This window comes from Mus musculus, chromosome 15 (genome assembly GCF_000001635.26).
Source record: "Mus musculus strain C57BL/6J chromosome 15, GRCm38.p6 C57BL/6J".
Lineage (NCBI taxonomy): Eukaryota > Metazoa > Chordata > Mammalia > Rodentia > Muridae > Mus > Mus musculus.
Genome location: NC_000081.6, coordinates 71,937,472 through 71,956,625, shown reverse-complemented (window position 1 = coordinate 71,956,625; position 19,154 = coordinate 71,937,472). Strand labels below are relative to the sequence as shown.

Sequence of the window (19,154 nt, the reverse complement as noted above, 5' to 3'; positions counted from 1 at the left end):
TTGAGGTAGGGTCTCATGTATAGCCCAGCTGACTTGAACTCTCAGACCTCTTGCCTTCACATTCTTAGTGAGTCTGCTTGTTAAGCATTGGGAAGGAAACACTGTTAGTTTTCAATAGGAGATAGACTGTCAGATAGACAGACAGATAGATAGATAGATAGATAGATAGATAGACAGACAGACAGATAGAAAGATGGATGGATGGATGGATGGATGGATGGATGGATGGATGGGAGGGTATGTGGATGGATGGATGGATAGATAGATAGATAGATAGATAGATAGATAGATAGATAGATAGTAGGTGGATGGATGGATGGATGGATGGATGGATGGATGGATGGATAAATAGATTGACAGACAGATAGATAGACAGATATATAGAGAGTAGATCTTGTGATGCTGGTGATCAAACATGTTTTTCTACATGTTAGGCAAGTGTTACCACTGAGATATATCCATGGCTTCTATAATATTTTATACAATAAAAATACGTGCACACTCATTTTCCATCTGTACACAGTATGAAGCAATCTTACAAACAAAGAGACTGGGGCCAAGGGAAGTTCTGTGATAATCTTCATGGCACATAAATGTATTGGCTCAAGTTGTGACTTTCTCTGTTCAGAGACCCTCAGTATAGCTGTAGATTAATCTACTTGGAGCGTTTTGGAAGGCATACTGTGAGGGCTAGGCAGTGTTTTGTAGTGTCAGATTACAGGGCCCTAGAATGTAAAAGATGTGTCTCATGGTAACATAAATTCAGGATGGAAATTGCTCAGGTTAGGTAGTTTGTTTGTTTTTTTTTCTTTTGTTTGTTTTGTTTTTGTTTTTGGCTTGGTTCTCTTAATGACATAAATATAATGCACCCATACCCCTTCTGACCTCTAGGCCTTTCATACATCACATCCTGCCTCAGCCCAGCTATAGCACTCACATCTTGCACCAGAGTCTAACCTGACAGAGACCATTACAATAGACCACTACGGATCCCAACACAGCAAAGTGATTTAGTGCTATCCAATCCCGAATGGTATACCCGTAACACAGCTCTGCACCTAAGGCTTGGGGATCACTGAAGAAGATACAATGGAAAGATTCTAAGAGCCGGAGGTACAGGAAGTTTGCTGTGAGATTGTATCTCCTAGAAATGTCAGGGAATCTACACCCACAAAGTCTGATCAGCATAAATGAGGACAACACCCATTGACATGAGACATGTGGAAGGGGGAGATCCTATAGGGTCCCAACCTTAAACAAAGAACTATAGGCAACTGAGGAATGCTGAGAGTGGGAGAAAATTTTCTCTAGAGAAGAGCCTCCCAATTGGTCATCCAATATCAAATGATCAGCCCTGAAATCAAATGTATGCAAGAAGCATTGTATACACTGAGCACACCACACACACACACACACACACACACACACACACACAGTACACATACATAGAGTACATAAACACACTTAGGTAACAAAGGAACAAAGGTTATAAATTTGAAAGAGAATGAGGCGGGATATATGAGAGGGACAGGAGAAATGGAAAGAAAAAAATGATAAATTTTAATTTGAAAAAAATTATAAAACACACATACACGTTGGGTGGGGAACTAGTATGTGTCTGACTTAGAAAACAATCCTTCAGTATTTGCTGAACAAGGATGGGTCACCTGTACTTATGTCAAATCATTATGTGGCCAGTTGTGTTACTCACCAGAAACTAAATTGCCAAGTTATCCAAATCCTTGGGCAGTCTAGCTTCCCAAACTAGGAGTAGTTCCCCATAAATAGATACTTCAGAGTCTGTCACTAGCCTTGCCTTAGGCCATCAAAACTGAAACGTGGGAACGTTTAAAGCTGAAGTTTGCTAATTCTTTAGACCATTCTCTTTCCTCCACACTGGGCTGTTCACTTCGCTCATGCAGGCTGCTATGTTTTGGAATAGGGGTCTATCATAACCTTCCCTTAAAATCCAAAGGGCTCTAGCAAGGGTTAATGACCAAGCAACATCAAGAAACTGGGGGAATGTCCTCTTGTTTTCCCCTCTAAGAGTTCCAGGATAATGGGTAGGTCAGACTCATAAGTGCCTCCTCTGGTTGTCTCTGTGCTAGATCCGACAAACTAGAAACATGACAACCATGAGGACAGGCAGAGGTTCCGGAACTCTCCAGAGTTCTCTTTGGCATTGTCATTGTCTCCCCGACCCCCACCCCTGACTCCCTTTATTAGACGCCCCTTGGACCAACTGTGCCCTGCTGTCCTCACTTTTATTCCCAAAGCAGGAGCCCATCTGACACCTCTTCCCTGCTTTCAGCTGCAGAATATCCAAACCTGTAGGAGCCAGAAGACAGACTGGCCTTTCCAAGAACGTGCTATTTCAAGTGGGTAACTAGTGTGTTGGATAAACTCTCCACTAAGTGCCCAGATAGACCTTGTTCTGAGTGAAGCACCCTGGAGGAAAGTTTCTCAGAGGATATACTTACTCTTTTGTGAAAGTTTCTCTTTTGGAAAACCTTAGACTTAATTATAGGATGGAAGAATATATAGTTAAGGAGGCTGGGGTACTTCCAATGGATGGGTGAACAATGAAGGAGGTGATTTTGAACATGTGCCTTGGAGACAGGTGGAACACAAGGAGTTTTGATCTCTCCCCACTTATGACCATCATTTCAGTCTCTTGGCCTTGTACCGATAGTCTACCTCCACAATGTAAAGGGACTGCAATATTTCTAGTGCAGTGAGATTTGTTGAGGCTGAAGGAGGAAGACATGGTCCTTGGACGTGGAGAGCTATGATGGTATACTCCAGAATTAATTCACTCAGCCTTTCTCATATTGCCTTGTGAGTTTCTGGATGGTCTTGAGAGACTACTGTATGCTCCATGATGAACACAGATAGAGTGTGGGGCTAATAGCATTTGGTCTGTAGGATTGTGAAGTAGCTGCTGGGTTGATGTGTGTGAAAATGCTTTCGCAGAAGTGAAAGGGCACTCTCTGGGGCCCCAAGTCAAGCTCTCCACAGTAAATACTATGGGCAGAGCCTTCCTCTGCTTTTGTTTCATGAGCTAAGTGAGATGCAGACTAATGTCGATTGTGGAGATGCCTGCAGAGCATCGAGTTCTGGGCTCATGGTAAACATGTAGTAAGGACGAACCCAGGATCGCAGCATCTTCATTGTTTCTTTAAGCAATCATAATTGTTACAGGTTTACTATCACCGCTGGTTCTTTCTAGAAAGATCTAACTGTGGCTAATTATTTGCATTTAGCAAATGCTCAGTCTCTTCAAGACTCACCTCTACCTGAAGCAATTAGCCCTTCCTATCCCTGGAGAATCAAATAAGGTGTTTTTCTCCCCCACGTTGCTGAGGTGTAAATGGAGACTAAGGAAGGATTCCTTGCCATGGTGGAACTCCCCCAGGGAAGCTGATGATGACTGTCTGACCCAAAAGGCCCAAGAGAGACCCATGTCCTGGAAACTGGGTCACAGATACCCTGTTCATTCAGAGCAATCCTTCCTCCTGGGAAAGTTTCCCAGTTAGCCATGCACCTCATTGTGCTCACATAAGGATGACACATGAGCCTAGAGATCAATAAAACTCTTTCCTTTCCCCAAATCCTGGATAGATATAAAAGTTGCTGACCAAAGATTTGCCTTAGTGCCCTGTTTTTGTTCCACATGAGTTACTAACCCTTGAACTCCTCTGAGCCCATAGTGAAAGAAAAAAAGGTCACAGTGGCTTTGGCCATAGCTATTGTTTACCAGCAAGCACCTTTGTGTATTGTGGATGGTACTCAGGTTTCTTCCTGAGGATCCCAGAAGCTGTTGCCCATCTCCCCGTGTGCTCTGTATCACTGCTGTCTCTTCATATGCTTATGAAAAGGTGCTATAGGCAAAGATGACACCACGGAGAACTGTTGTCAACAAACTGTACTTGAGGCTGTAGGAACACTCATGGTAAAGAGAATCTGTTTTCCTGGTCCAGCCCCTTCCCCATGGATGATGCTTTCTTTACTACACCACTGCAATTGGTATTCTCCTTTTCTTCTTCTAGGGATCCCTGGGCCCACCTGGGCCCCCTGGAAGAGACGGCAGTAAAGGCATGAGAGTAAGTTCCATTGTCACCACTCAGCAATTCATCTCTGGTAGTCATCTCACTTCTGATGACTTCTGAGCTATGGGGAGTGGACACCTAGGCATCTTGCAGCCATTTTGGTATGCGTTGGATTGTCTATGACCATGTGTTGATTTTGTGCAGGGAGAGCCAGGAGAGCTAGGAGAGCCAGGGCTGCCTGGAGAAGTGGGCATGAGGGTAAGTATTTCTGGGAGCTGCTTATATTCTCAGGGAATAGGCAGTTCTTGGGGGTGCAAAAGCAGTTGCTTTAGGCATTGATGAGATGCTTGGATGTGTTTCTGCCTACTTCTCATGCATCTTCATACATATGGGCATACATCTACACATATATAATTTCTTTTATATCCTTACAATAGTGGGGCATACAGTTGAAAAATTAGTATTCTCTATATCAATAGAGACTTGAGGGGTCATCCTCTTCCATTGGTGCCTGGTAGCCAGGATGCCATTGCAATGTATGGCCCAGGCATCCTTCCTCATTTTCTTTATTTTCAACTCATATCATTGAAGCACTAAAGCCTGTTGGTGTGTGACTGTGTGTGTGTTTGTGTGTGGTTTATCTCTCTGTGTTGTGAGGTGAGTGTGTGTGCATATGTGGTGTGTATGTCTGTGTGTGTGCCTCTGTCTCTGTCCCTGTCTCTCTGTCTCTGTCTCTGTCTCTCTCTGTATCATCTTTCTGTCTGTCTCTCTGTATGGTATGATATGAATTTCTGTTTGTTTGAGGTTTTTTTTTTTTGCTGTTGGGTAGCTTATGAAAGTTGAGATAGCTTTGACAGAAGAAATGCCTTTTTTTTTTTATTCTAGCAGATTTCTAATAGATATGTGCAAATGTGCTGTTCTTTGACTGGAAGTTTCCAGTCAGCCAGACTGTGGTCAGAATTCTGAGCCTGTTTCTAGGACTTCCCCAGGCTGCACAAACCATGTGGCAACTTGAAAAATATCAGGCATGGCAGTCATTGGCCCAGATTCTGAAGCCACTAGTCTGAGATCACAAGAAGGCTGAGGGACTTGGGGCAAGTGGAGGTGGGATGGTGGCATGTAGGTTCACAATAGCTCTGAGGCAGAGCTCTTAGCCTTCCCTTGAAGTTCAACATGTCTGGCTGTGAGTGTGGCTTCACCTGTTATCAGGTGGAAGGACCAGCCATGGGTGAGGAGGCAGAGGTCAGAAAGCGTGGACTGGGAGCCCCCGGTATGGGCGGTGTGGGTAGCACATGTAGCCTGGGTAGAATCATATACTTCGAAAAGAGCATTGGCTGAGACTCTCTTATCTTTTTGTTTTTCTACCCTATCCTCCTTTGTGGACTCTCTTCTGCAGGGGCCCCAGGGACCTCCTGGACTACCAGGGCCTGCTGGGCCAGTTGGAGCTCCAGTAAGTAAAGACATGTGTCTGTGAGGTGGCTCTGTCCCTCTTTGCAGGTGTCAGGAACTGGCTCTCCAGCCAGTCTTTCACCTCAACCTATGCAGTAAGCTCTTGCTGATTGGATGCTATGGGAAACTTAGTTTCTCTTAGAGTAGAAATTCTTAAATGTTATGGTACTCATGAGTCACCAGGGGAACAAGTTTAAATGTACATTCCTGGGGTCCCTTTCCCCCATTGAAGCTGGCTAGAACCTGGGAGTGCCAGATACTTGGTATAAACCATTTTTTACCCAGGTGCACAGTCATCCACTCTTGGAGGGAAGGTGGAGTCTAGAGAAGCCCCAGACCCCACACCAGGGCAAGATACCATACAGGTGTCAGGGTGTCCTTTGTCTAAAGTGATGAACCACGTGCAGGCATGTCACTGCTCTTTATTCCCCCAGGGTCTTCGAGGAGAACGAGGTGAAAGGGGGCCTCCAGGAGAAAAGGTATTTATAATCTCTACTGGTCAATTAGTACCACTTCCATGGAAAAGAGAGAGAGAAGGATGACAGGACCTCTTCACTCAGTGTATGCACATGTATATGTGTGGGTATATGTGTACACACACACACACACACACACACACACACACACACACACACACGTATCTGTGTTTATATGTGCACATATACATGACAGAAACACTTGTGCTAGCTCATCTCATGTCCTGAAAAGAAATTGCATAGAAGGTTAGACACTTGGTGCTATGACCTTCAGACTTTCTGCCCAGGGAGAAGTCAACATTTCCAGACCCAAGATCCCTTGATTAGAACTCAAAAGGCCTAGTTGGTGCCTGGGACTCACAGCTTACTTGGAAAGGTATATAATTTCTTAGCTCTCATTTGCTCCTTCGATCTGGGTAATGCCAAGTCTATTCAGAGTTCCTCTGGAAGTCAAGGGCTGCAAAGCTCCATCCTCACATAGCTCTCAGTCCTCCTCCCTGACCCTTCAGCTTTTTAAGAAATGGACAAGGGCTTTTTAGAGCTAGGTCTTCCTTCCTTCCTTCCTTCCTTCCTGCGGATCCTGACGCTCTGGTAGGCTGCATCCCATTCTCTCTTCCTACAGTGCATGTTTCTTCAGTCCTGCATGGGATGTTTTCATTAGGTATTATGGTTTTATTTCAGTACACTTGGAATGTAGTGAAAGTTACTTTTCAACCTCCCCATCCTGGTATATCTACAGCCTAGGTGCTGGTGTAATCCTGTTGACTTCCTCATAGGTACTTAGCTCATTTCATTCACCCACGTGCTTGCCTATGCCTTTTAAAAAGGTTTATTCATTTTTATTGTATGGGTGCCTGCTTGCAGGTATGTAGTGCACCATGTGGATGTCCAGTGCCTGTAGAATCCAGAAAAGAAGCCCAATCCTCGGAACTGTAGTTACCAACCATTGTGAACTACCATGTGGGTCCTGCAAAGACAACTTGGGTCTTCTGCAAGACTAGCCAGTGCTCTTAAGTGCTGAGTTACCTCTCCAACCTGAAGGCTACTGATTGATTTTTTTTGTTTGTGTGTGTGTTTGTGTCATTTTTATACCTGTCATTTTGCTGAACATGTTCATCAGCTGTAGGAGTTTTCTGGAGGAATTGTCCGAGACCTTTTTGTCTAGAAACACATAAACTGTAAATCAGGATACCATGGCTTCTGCCATCCTGGCTGCCATGCCAGAGTGGCTTGGAACTAGCTGGATTCTTCTCTGAATATCCTTTTTGCTAACTTTGAACATGTTGAATTAGGCCCCTTTCCAGTTCTTATGTTTGATGTATGCTTAAAATAGCGTACGCTCTCAAGAACCATTCTGATTTCTTATATGAGCAGGAAGGAAGTTTCCATCTTCTCCTGAAAGACAGGTCCTTCCATCTGCTGGGCCTCATTCCAGCATGCATTGGTTGTGAACCCAGCTCCCTCTGTCATTGGTAACTGACATCTCTAGGAGTGTGTTCTCTGTAATTGGGAGATAGACCATCCTTAGGTATCCCAGGAGACAACTGAAGTCCCTGTAGTGCAAGGAGGTCCCTGTGGTAAAGGGACAAGAGATGTGGATTGTTCAGGCTACTGGGTATGGGAAGGTTAGCAATCTGTAAGATATATCTACCAAGGTGCAGAGGGGAGCAAGCCCACTAATGTCCTTGGCCAGACACTTGTGCGTGGCTGCAGAAACTGGGCTTCTGAGATGCTGCCGGTGTTCCACTCTTGCAGGATGGCTCCAGGTGAGGTAGGCCTGGTGAAATGAGTCATGTCCCAGCTTTGGAGTCAGATGATCTGGGCTGTGGTATATGTATTGGTGAACCTGAGATCTTAAATGAGGTTTTAACTTCCCAGATCTGCTGACTACACATGTGTTGGTTTGTTAAGCTGAATCAGCCAGGATGGGAGTGGCTGAGTCCCTTCCCCTATGAATAGGATGATTGTCCCCTCTGCTGTCAGTTGTGGGGAATGGCAGCCAGTGGACTCCTTCAGGATCCATAGACTTTGCAGACTGGATTATGATTGAGAAGCTCACATCATCTCTGGGAAGCCATCTAACCAGCTTGCTCCATATGGTTTCTGAGGCTGGGTTTTCCTTCACTACACAGAGTGGCTCATTGTATATTTTCGTCATGCTTAAGCAGGTTGCTTCTCATTTCAGCAGATTGATTCAGATTCCCTACTGAATTAAGGCTATGGGAAGCAGAGACCACACAGGCATGTCCTTATTTGTATTATACCATTGTATTTTTGTCTACAAAGTCTAGGCTCAAGAATAATGATTGATATATACCTATTGAGACTCTTATACATTTTAAATAAGTTTGCAATTTAGTGCTGGTCTGAACTAACAACTCTCCTTTGCTGGATGTGGTCCTTGAGAGCAGGTTGGGTATACCAGTTAGTGTTTTTATAATGCAACTGCATTATTTCATTTTCATGTTTTATTTTCTCAACATGAGGAGAGAAGTGAGCCTAGAGATGGAGACAGCTGTGGGCCAGAGCCAGGACAAGAACTCGGAGCTATACATTCCCTGGCTTTGCTGTCCTATGCTGTACTCTCTGTGTGGCCGCACTAACCTGGCTCCTGGTCCCTCATTCCATGTAGTGCATCTGCATGTTGCTTAACTGACATTTAGTATATTCATTCTGCCAGCCAGTCATGGTTCCGATCATGATATTGAAACCACTAATTTTCACAGAACCAGAGAAATTGCTTGCTTTCCGTTGTTTGTGGGTGGGGAAACAGAGTCACAGACAGACTCAGTGCTTGATGTGAGTATTTTGAGAGTGGGAAGCAGGGCCTGGGTCTGACTTGTGAAGCTCACTACATCCAGTTCACCCAGAAGCTGGGTTCCTTAGTCTTTCCCAGGGATACCCATTCTTGGTTACAGTGCTGAAACCAGTGCAGTGTATGGAGCCCAGCCCGGGATGGGGTAGAAAGCCTTTGGTGGTATGTGGCCTCGGACTACCTCACTGCCTTCTGCCTTAGCTCAGCTGGCATCCCAGCTGGCATTCCCTCAGCATCTCAGCTTCAGACATGGTTCTGTGTTCTGGCTCTCTGGCTCTCCGTCTCTGTCTCTCTATCTCTGTCAAATTCCTTTCTCTTTCTCTTTCTCTCCATCTTCTCCTGTCTCCACCTTCTTTTCTGCATGTTTCTCTCTTTCTCTACTTGTTATCCTCTCAGTCCCTTGCTATTCCTGTTTGTCTGATCAGTCGGTCTCTCATGTCCCTCCCCAACTTTCTCCTCCCTCCCTCCCTCCCTCCCTCCCTCTCTCCCTCCCTCCCTCCCTCCCTCTCTCCCTCCCTCCCTCCCTCCCTCTCTCCCTCCCTCCCTCCCTCCCTCTCTCCCTCCCATTCTTTCCTGTATATAGCCTAGCTTTCTGTCTCAGTCTCTCTGCTCTGTGCCTGGGGCCTCTTTCTTCCCCCTTTGTTCATCTCTCTCCATTGTCCATCTGTCTCTTTGCCTGTATTTCTTTCACCTTATGTTTGGTCTCTTGTCTCTCATCTGTGTGTGTTCTGTATGTCAAGGTTTCTTTGGCTCAGTCCTCAGTCTTCCTCTTTCTCTTTGTCTCTGACCCTCTCCTAAGCTCTTTTGCTGTTGTCCCTTTCTCCATGCCCCAGTGTCTCTGTATTCCTTCCCACCCATTTCTTTCTTGTCCTTTACTTGCTTTCTACCTCAGTGCCTGGCTTTCCTGTCAGTTTCTCTCTGCTTTTCTCATCTGCATTTCTCAGCATTTCTGCTCATCTCTGGTGGATGTTCCTCTGTCTGCATTCCTACTTGCTGCCTACTTAGATTGCAGACTACTTAGATGACAAGGTCCATGTGTCCAGCAGGTCTGCCCCATCTTTGCTCTGTCCTGTTTGAGCTATATCTGGGAGAACTCTGGGTTCTGGACTTTGAGTACTCAAGTTGGTCTTCAGATATGAAGACACAACTAATGGAGGACTTGGGACATAGGGAGAACCTTCTGCTTTGAGGCAGAACTTATAGATTGCTACCTGGTCATTGGACCCACCTTTGCTGTGAGCTCTGGGGAGGGCCCATGTGCCAGGTGACATTTATCAGGGAGAGCATTCTGCACTGGAATTCAGGAGTTTCTGCTTTCTTAGTATTTCTATCACGCGGTTCTATCCTTGTGACTTTGAATACAGGCATAATCCTGGTTATGGAGGAGGAATGAGGCCCATGGACACTAATAGTCTTATAATTCATCCAGCCTAGACATCAAAAGGGAAGCCATGAGCAAAGCCTCTACCTAGGCCTTGGGGTAGTAGAAACAGGCAGAGGATTTAGGGTCAGGATGCCCAGAATTGCTTCCACTCCCACATACTCAGCTTGATCAAATAGCTTCTAAATTCTGAGTCTCGCCTTTCTCATCTGTCTGTGCTCAAGTCTGCCAACATTGCAAGGGATAGGAAGGGGATAAGGCATGATAGCAGATTCGGAACCTTTGAGCAGAGGGGAACATGCAGACATCATTTTTCTCCATGGTCAGAGCTCCCTATGATAAGGGGGCTTTTTATAAGAATTACCACATAGAACTTGAAAGTAGAAACAAAGACATGCTGAATAATTTATGGAAGATAGAAAACACCTGAGATGGTTTTATTTGCCTGGGTGCAGATGAAAGGAAATTAAAAGTCATGAGGTAAGAGAGCTAGCTTCCTGGCACAACCCCACAGTTCAAGCCATTGGGTTTGGGGAGGAGGGCATTTGGGTAGCTGCAGGTGATTAACTGGGGTGTAGCACTTGGGAAGCTCTGTAGGGCAGTTCTGCTGTGTCCCCTATTACACACAGGTAAGAAGCATCAATGTTTGTCCCCAGGGAGAGGACCAGCCCCCAGTTAGCCTCCAGTCCTCAGAGGGAATCAGAGTAGGGCAGTCTTCTCCTGGGGAAAGCCCTGCTTGCTCTGGAGTCACAGAGGTAGCTGAGCTCCTCAGATAGTTCAGTGACTGACAGGAATCTTCTCTCACATGTTCAAAGACAACTTCGGGATGGAAAGAGGTGACCATGTTAGGGAAACAAAACAAAAGAGAAGACAAAACAAAGAAACAACAGCAATTCGGAAAATAAGGCCATAGGGAAACCGAAGAGTCCAGAGTAATTTTTCCTGTGTTTCTGTGACTCAGTATCGCCTGGAGCTGTACCATAAAGTTCTAGGTTGGGCCTGAAGGACAGAACAGTATGGAGAATTGGGCCAGCTGTAGATAGAATAATGAATGCGAATCAAAATAGGGGAGATGAGGCAGAGGATAATAAATGCACCCTGGAGCAGAATAGGATATCTAATTAGCTAGAGAGGTCAAGGAAGCGAGTTGAAGCTGAGCCCTAAGGGATCTGGGCAGCCAGCAGAAAGAAAAGCAGGTGGATATGGGAAAGAAGGAAGCCATGCCAGCTGAGCAACCCCAAGAGGTACCTAATATTAGCACTAATAGCCTACTGGAGTGTCTACTCTATTTTTTCATCTGAGCCCTCACATCCCTTCTGGGTGGTGACTCCAGGTGAGGATCCTAGACAGCAGGCTACTCATATGAAACACACTGACTTCCATGGACTCCAGCTAAAGGAAGCTGGCATGGACCAGAGAGAAGGATGGCACATCTCACTGATTTATCAGTGTCTTAGGGGAGGGGTTATTATTCCCACAAACTACAAGGAGGATGCTTGTCCAAGATACTACACGGAATAAGAGACTCAAATCAGCTGCATATGAATGTGAGAAGATGGAATAGGGATTAGATACATGGCTGGATGCTGGCTTGCTATTGGCTAGAGGTCAATTCTTAGGTCTATTCCTAGGGCTGAGAGCCTGGTGGATGCTCATACTTGCTGGGTGAGTGGATAAAGATATATTATTTTTATATCATTTTGTCAACTTTGCCACAAACACCATGCCTCTCTTTCTTTTACTCACATAAAGATTCATGTGATGAGGAGAGTATGCCATTCCTGGGTCACAGAGGGAAACATATAATTATAATCTATTCTAGAGCTGACATCTATTCTAGAGCTGACCTGTGACTTGCTCTGCTCTCCAATATGTGGAGGCTCCTGATGGAGAGGGGGATCTGAGCATGCTTAATCAGTCATTCAGGGCCTAAGGCTGCGCTTCCTTTCTGTGACCACAGGGAGTCACTGTTCCCTGGCCACTGTTTGTTCATTCTTCATTTCCCTTCCTTGTCAGGGGGAGCGAGGCCTGGATGGATTCCCTGGGAAGCCTGGAGAGACTGGAGAGCAGGTAAGTGGGTGCTGGGGCTGATGAGTCATGGTCCTTGACACAGGAATGAGTGAACCTCCCTACAAACCCCAGCTTCTTTCCTGCTCAATGGGAGCAGCAGTGGTGCAAGGCCAAGGACCTCAACTGTGTTGATTCTGTGAACTCAAGCACCACGGAGATTCCAACAATCCCACTGCTTTGCATCCATTGTACCTTGGGTAATATGATATGTTGTCATAGTGCAATCCCTTGGATGATGCGCATACTCAGGGGTGAATGTGCAGGGGTAGTGCCTGCCACACATCTCTGGGAGAAACAATTAGAAGCAGCCCTAGTGCTCAGCATGTAGAATGAGTTGAGCATAGCAGGATATTTGATGTGGATGATGGAGATGGGGCTGTATACAGTAGGATGTATTGATATGGGCAAAGGAGATGGAACTATGAAATCTATGAAGATGGCCACTAAGATGGCTTAGGCTCTGGAAGTCCAAACTGGAAACTGCAGACTGGTGGCTTCATTGGGCTTCCACTAAACAGTAGGAAGTGCAAGTGCTGGGCACAGATGGTCACATTGCTGTGGATTACAGTCAACTCTCCTTGCATTCCATCCCCTGGTGGGTGTCCACAGCTTCTCCACTCTCCTGCAAGTCCCTTTTATTCCCTGAGGAGTGTTACACAGGAGCACAAAGAGCTAGTCCCTTCCACTGTAGCTGCCATGTATGCTTACTCTTTCTGTCAGAAGGAACCGTCATGTAAGGACACAAAGGACAGTACCTCCAAGCCTTTGACATCTCATCCGCTACCTCTTCGGTCATCAGTTTCCCCATGGTAATTTTCTAGTCCTGGCCTAAGTGTAGGCAGACTCTTCTTGGATTTGGAGACTATGTGGGACCAGCATTTCCAAAGGATTCCATCAGACTCTGCCCTCTGCCCTCTGCCCTCTGCCCTCTGCCCTCTGCCCTCTGCCCCCTGGCCCAAGGCAAATCTGAGTTCTTAGTTCTATGTGAGGTCCTCTCTCTGACACTCACATCTTTATGCAAAATGTGACCTTGTGTGCTTTCTCAATTGTATTGTCCAGTTGCAAAACCAGCATGATTCCAGAAATGGCAACATGGCGATGCTGGATTCAGATTTCCAAAGGAAGAATTTCTTAGTAAGAAAGGAAACATGGGCTCCTGAGGAGAACCCAGCTGTTTGAGCTACACTTCCTGAAGGCCCCATCCCCACTTCTGCATCCCTGGGACCTGCCATCATTCACCTTTGCTTTCTTTCTTCCAGGGAAGACCTGGGCCTCCTGGTGTGGCAGGACTGCAGGGAGAGAAGGTAAGCAGGCAGACGCTGGGGGAGGGGCACACTGAGCTCTGGGTGCACACAGAAGCTCCTGGGCATCAGGGACTCCCAAATCATGTTTGCATGTGAATTGTTCTCCAACCTCAATAATAAATTCCCATTAAAAATAAACCCCAAATGGAAAAACCACATGATATCCAGATATACTAAAATCTTTGGCTATTTAAAATGCTGTTTGGACTCAGGAATGTTATGAATAAGTAAAGACAGTAAACGTTAAAAACATCCCTGTACTTCTTTGAACTCTTCCCTTCGTTTGTTTCTCTCTTCCTAACAGTCTTACAAATGGTTTGTGTCATTTCTGAAATCTCTAGTCACCACATTCCCTTCACACTGGCCTGCCTTCAGCAAGGCTTAGTTTAATAAATGTGGTGCAGCTTAGAATTTTGCACCTTAACCAAAAGGGCTGCAAGTATGGTTCTTTCCAGCATGTGAAGTGGCAATGAAGATGAACGCCAAGCGTTCTAGTCAGAGTGCAGAAGGGAGTGGGTGTGGGTTTGGTTTCAGAGCAGGAAGGATGGTGAGGGCCATTGAGGATCTTCTTACCAGAGCCTAGCAGAATTTAGAAGAAACGAGACATTGGCCCACACAGAGGTGGATAGGGAAGCTGGGGGTGGTTGGATCAGAGCAACCCTTGCATCTCTGCTTCTCAGCTTGACTCTAGCAGGAGGCAGATGATAGTCACCTTGACACAGACAGGTTTCCTGGGGACAGTTAAAGTAAAGGAAGGCGTTTCCTTGAATCCTTTGCAGATGCACTTGTGGTGTGCTGTGAGTCAATCAGTAGAAATTAGGGGCAAACGCCTCCACAGAGGGGCAACGCTGCAGAATGTTATGTTTGCCTCTTGCTCACCTTGGCTTCATTTCTCGCTGAGTTAACTTTTCTCCCCTGATGGCTTATTTTACATTTGAGATTTGCGTTGCTGTATTATTCCAGTATTAGGATTTTAATATGCTCCTGCAGGGATATAAAATCCTAAAATAAGTTACTTGTTCAGTAAGATCAAAGAATGATGATTGTTGTACAACCCCCTCCCCCCTCTGTTTGCGTGTGTGTTGCTTGTTTTCTGAGTCTTTCTATTGCATTTGAAGACTTAGTTTGTCCTCTCATATTTGGGGAAATGGTGAGTTATTACTTCTCATGACAAATACAAAGGTGGACAGTCTGTGTCACAGGTCATCACATTACTTGGGCATTCCTAGAGATAATTACAAATCAGCCAGGCTCACATGGTCTGGAGCCTCTCATCTCATTATAAGAGTAAGAGAGCAAATCTAAGATTTTATAGATCTTTGCTGTTTCACAGTCATTGAAAAAGCCATTGGAACCATTGGGGGCATTCTTTTTACAGATAAAAGACAGGGACCAAAAACAATATTATCATGCCTAAGACTCCAAAATAGATTTTATTAAATCCACATGACCATATAAGATTCACAGTCATATAGGTCAGAGCATCTTAGCTTGTGTTGAAAACTGAACTGCATCATCTCTAGAGTCTGTCAGCCACTGCTATATAACAAATTCCTCCAAATCTCTGTAGTTTATCAGAAAGCCTTCGAGATGGTATTTCAGAGCAACAATCTAGGGACACATGTTGTCCCAGCTCAGGAGCTCTCCTGAAGTGGGCTGTGGTTATTTCAAGAGTGCCCTAGGGCTGTAAAATCTAATCCCCTGTTTCTTACCGGGTCAGTCATTTGTGGGCCCAGTTCCTTGGTGCTTTGGTGCTATGTGGTTTCTCACAGTGGAAGTTGCTTCCCAGAGCCCATGGCTTGAGTAAAGAGAAATGACAAACCACCCAGTAGAAGCCACAACCCTTCTTAGAATCTCAATGTGGAAATCACAGTGGCTTCCTTCTGTACTTACAATTGGGCACTTAGAGTCCACTGTAATGTGAAGATTTCTGCATTGTGTACCAATACTAGAATATGGGGGTCGCCCTAGGGGTTAGTTTTCTCAACAGCTAAATCAATCATTAAAAAATTAAATTTTCATATAATTGAAAATATGACTCTAGAAAAGATTTGAATATATTCACTATTAAATTTTTGAGCAATTTATATTTCTATGCTTCAGTTTCTTCATCTATAAGATAGAAGAAAATGTTAACTCAGAGAAAGACTTCATCTATATTAGATCCCCAGAGAGTGACATGGCCAATAACTATTGGTTATGTTTACATAATTGTTATGGATGAATACTAGGATATTACTTTCTCAATGAAAATTGAATATACCAAGAGATTTTTATCTCATTATGACCTGCAAGTGATTAAACATGTATTGATTTATTTCACGACTGTTATTTGCAATTACTTTTGTTTAGTCATGTTAATGACAAGCTATGATGTCTCATAATGAGCCACCGAGATTCATTATGCAGCTGTCTATAACGTTGCCTGTCCCTATGTGTGTGTCACAGTCACACAAAATTACACAATAGGTATGTGCTATACTATAGTTTTATGTTAACTTTATACACGCTAGAGATATTCAGGAAGAGGGAAGCACTATTGAGAAACACCTCTATCTGATTGGCTTGTGGATATGCCTCTGGGTCATTTCATGATTGACATGAGAGATACCAGCTCACTGTGGGTGGTACCCACCCCTGGGTGGTGGTCCTGGGTGTCATAAGCAGGCTGTGTGAGCCATAAGAAATGAGCCAGTAAGCATCACACCACTGTGACCTTTTCATCAGATCCTGCCTTGATTTCCTTTTGATAATGGACTGTAATATGAAGAGTAAGTGGGATAAATCATTGCCGCCTTAAGTTGTTATTTGTCATAGTGTTTCATCTCAGCCATGGAAAGCCTTGACCAATCGTATGTTACCAAAATATTAATAAAACTTGTGGATGTATAGAGTGAATAGAACCAGCCCAGAGAAGTTAAATATTCATAGAGAAATGCATATAACAATTTTTAACCTAGAGCCTGAGTACATATAACATGTATGTACTTGTTATGAAGGTGCCTGGCCCGATTATAGAATGCTTTAAATGCATGATATGGACATGCAGAGGCTGTGTGTGTGTGTGTGTGTGTGTGTGTGTGTATACACATATGTACATGTGTGCATGTGTACACGTATGTACATGTGTGCATGTGTACACGTATGTACATGTGTGCATGTGTCCCTTGTGTGGTAACTCAGAGAAAGGAAAGATTCCTGTCAGGCAGAACTCAATTATTAGGGTGAGAGACAAAAATGAATGCACAGCAGGGGAAGCTGTCACTCAAGTACCTTCAGAATTTTTTATTAGATATTTTCTTTATTTACATTTCAAATGTTATCCCCTTTTCTGGTTTTCCCTCTGAAAACCCCATCCCCTCCCTTCTCCCCACTGTTCACCAACCCACCCACTCCTGCTTCCCAGCCCAGGCCTGTTCCTACACTAGGGCATACAGGCTTCAGAGAACCAAGGGCCTTTCCTCCCATTGATGCTCGACTAGGCCATCCTCTGCTACATATGCAGCTAGAGCCATGAGTCCTACCATGCCTTCTCTTTGGTTGTTGATTTAGTAACTGGGAGCTCTGGAGCTACTGGTTAGTTCATATTGTTGTTCCTCCTATGGGGCTGCAAGCTCCTTCAGCTCCTTGGGTCCTTTCTCTAGCTGCTTCATTGGAGACCCTGTGCCATCCAATGGATGGCTGTGAGCATCCACTTCTGTATTTGTCAGGCACTGGCACTGGCAGAGCCTCTCAGGAGACAGCTATATTAGGCTCCTGACAGCAAGCCCTTGTTGGCATCTACAATAGTGTCTGGGTTTAGTGATTCAGAATTTTTTAAATGTGAATTTAAAATTTGCTTATAAAGTGGCAGGTTTCCTGTTGTGTTTTATGCAAGCCTTTTGACATAGAACAAAGTAACTGGAGAGGCAGGCAAGATGTTCAGTGGATAAAGCACTGTAACTCTGTTTAAAGAAAGAAAGAAACTGGTGTAACTGTAACTCTGTTTAAAGAAAGAAAGAAACTGGTGTGGTGCCCTGCCTGTAACCCTGGCATCTGATAGGTGGAAAAGTCAGAGACAGGAGAATCCCCAGGACAGAGTGATGACATAGCATAACCAAACTGGTAAGCTCTGTGTTCAGCTAAAGATCCTGCCTCAATAAATCCTGATGAAGACGCCCCACCCCCCATGTTAACCTCTGGGACTCACATGCATACAAACAAATGTGCCATGCACACACATGTCAACAAGCATGCCCATGAAAAATACATCAAAGAGCAACTGGGGTTGCTAGAAGTGTACTTTGTGATTGTTCTTTTTTTCAGGCAGAGATAGGATATGGTGGGGTTGGACAGAGAAGAACCTGAGTTGGTTTTGGACTCAAAGGGAGGTCTGGAGGGAGAGCAGATAGGGCATGTGCCTCACCAGTTTACCATACACTCAAAAGTGGTAGACAGTGGCAAGCATGCCCAACGTCACTAGTTATTCCTACTTTTCTTTGAGAGTTAGCAGGCTTTCATCTTTGTTCAGTGCCTCATTCATTCATTGGCTCACTTACTCAGTAATGCTTTGGGCTTCTTGAGTAGGGCTGTAGGTAAACGGAAAGTGTTCCTGCCAGGGGTGATATCTAAATGCACTGTCCTTGTCTTAGCTGTTGGGCACTGGAGTCATGGAGTCCAGGGTTTTATATTGCCAAAGTGGACAGATACATCTCATGTAGAATTATGGTCCTATCTGGTGCCTAAGCAGTGTGTAGTTAGGACAAATCTCACAGAACAGCCAGCTAGAGATGGACATTGGTAAGAGAAAAACAAAACAAAACAAAACAAACAAACAAACAAAAACCTCATGCCTTCCAGTAGCCTATGGGCTGGATGGTGGGATAAGATTTAGGTGCTCTTCAAGAATACTGCAAAGTAGGGGGATGTCTAAGCATATTGCTTGATATATGTGATGATGCACTGAGAGGATTGTGCCCAGGATAAGCAAGAGCCAGGAAAAAGGCAAAAGAGGAATGTGGCAACAATAACTGTTGATGTGCTTCCTGTCTCTCTGCAGGGAGATGTGGGGCCTGCAGGACCCCCTGGTGTGCCAGGCTCTGTGGTGAGTCACTCTTGGTGGGATCCATGCACTCATAAGGTCACGGAAATGGGTCACTGGGAGAGTACTGACCTCTAAGCATAGAGAAGAGCTCATCTGATGACAGGATCTGTAGGCAATTAGTGGTTGCTGAGGGAGGAATCAGGGGGTACTAAATATATGCATGAAAAGGCCACCCCGAACCCCACTATTATCTGTTCTTAATGTATGTTGTTAAAACCTTTAACAAAAAGAGCATTCAACACCAAACACTGATCATATTTTAAAAAGAGTCAGAAACACAGCATCGTGGCATGTGGGAGTGGGTACCTGAAATGGAATTGAGGGTGGCTCATTACTGTTGAGGAAATTGATGATAGTTTTGCTAATCCTGTTTGTCTCTCAGGTGCAGAGGGAAGGCCTGAAGGGAGAGCAGGTATGCAGAATGGATCTTCCCATTTTGGGGATTCAAGCTGTAGCAGAAGAAAGGCCACAGCTATGGGGTTGGGCTCAGGGATACCTCCAGTTAATTTCCACCCGAGAATCAAGTT

General features: G+C 44.8%; 1 protein-coding gene across 5 annotated transcripts in view; it reads left to right on the top strand.

Moving 5' to 3' along the window:
• Positions 1-19,154, top strand: part of Col22a1 (collagen, type XXII, alpha 1) — a 355,185-nt gene that overhangs the window by 194,354 nt on the left and 141,677 nt on the right. For 4 of the 5 annotated variants that reach the window (XM_006521382.4, XM_006521381.3, XM_006521378.4 and 1 more), the window contains 8 exons: positions 4,050-4,103; positions 4,254-4,307; positions 5,446-5,499; positions 5,933-5,977; positions 12,187-12,240; positions 13,500-13,544; positions 18,583-18,627; positions 19,010-19,039. In XM_006521382.4, coding sequence (XP_006521445.1) covers positions 4,050-4,103; positions 4,254-4,307; positions 5,446-5,499; positions 5,933-5,977; positions 12,187-12,240; positions 13,500-13,544; positions 18,583-18,627; positions 19,010-19,039 — 381 coding nt within the window. Of the gene's footprint in view, positions 1-2,196; positions 2,379-4,049; positions 4,104-4,253; positions 4,308-5,445; positions 5,500-5,932; positions 5,978-12,186; positions 12,241-13,499; positions 13,545-18,582; positions 18,628-19,009; positions 19,040-19,154 lie in introns of those variants that run through there. The other variant, XM_006521383.2, reaches the window with a different exon arrangement.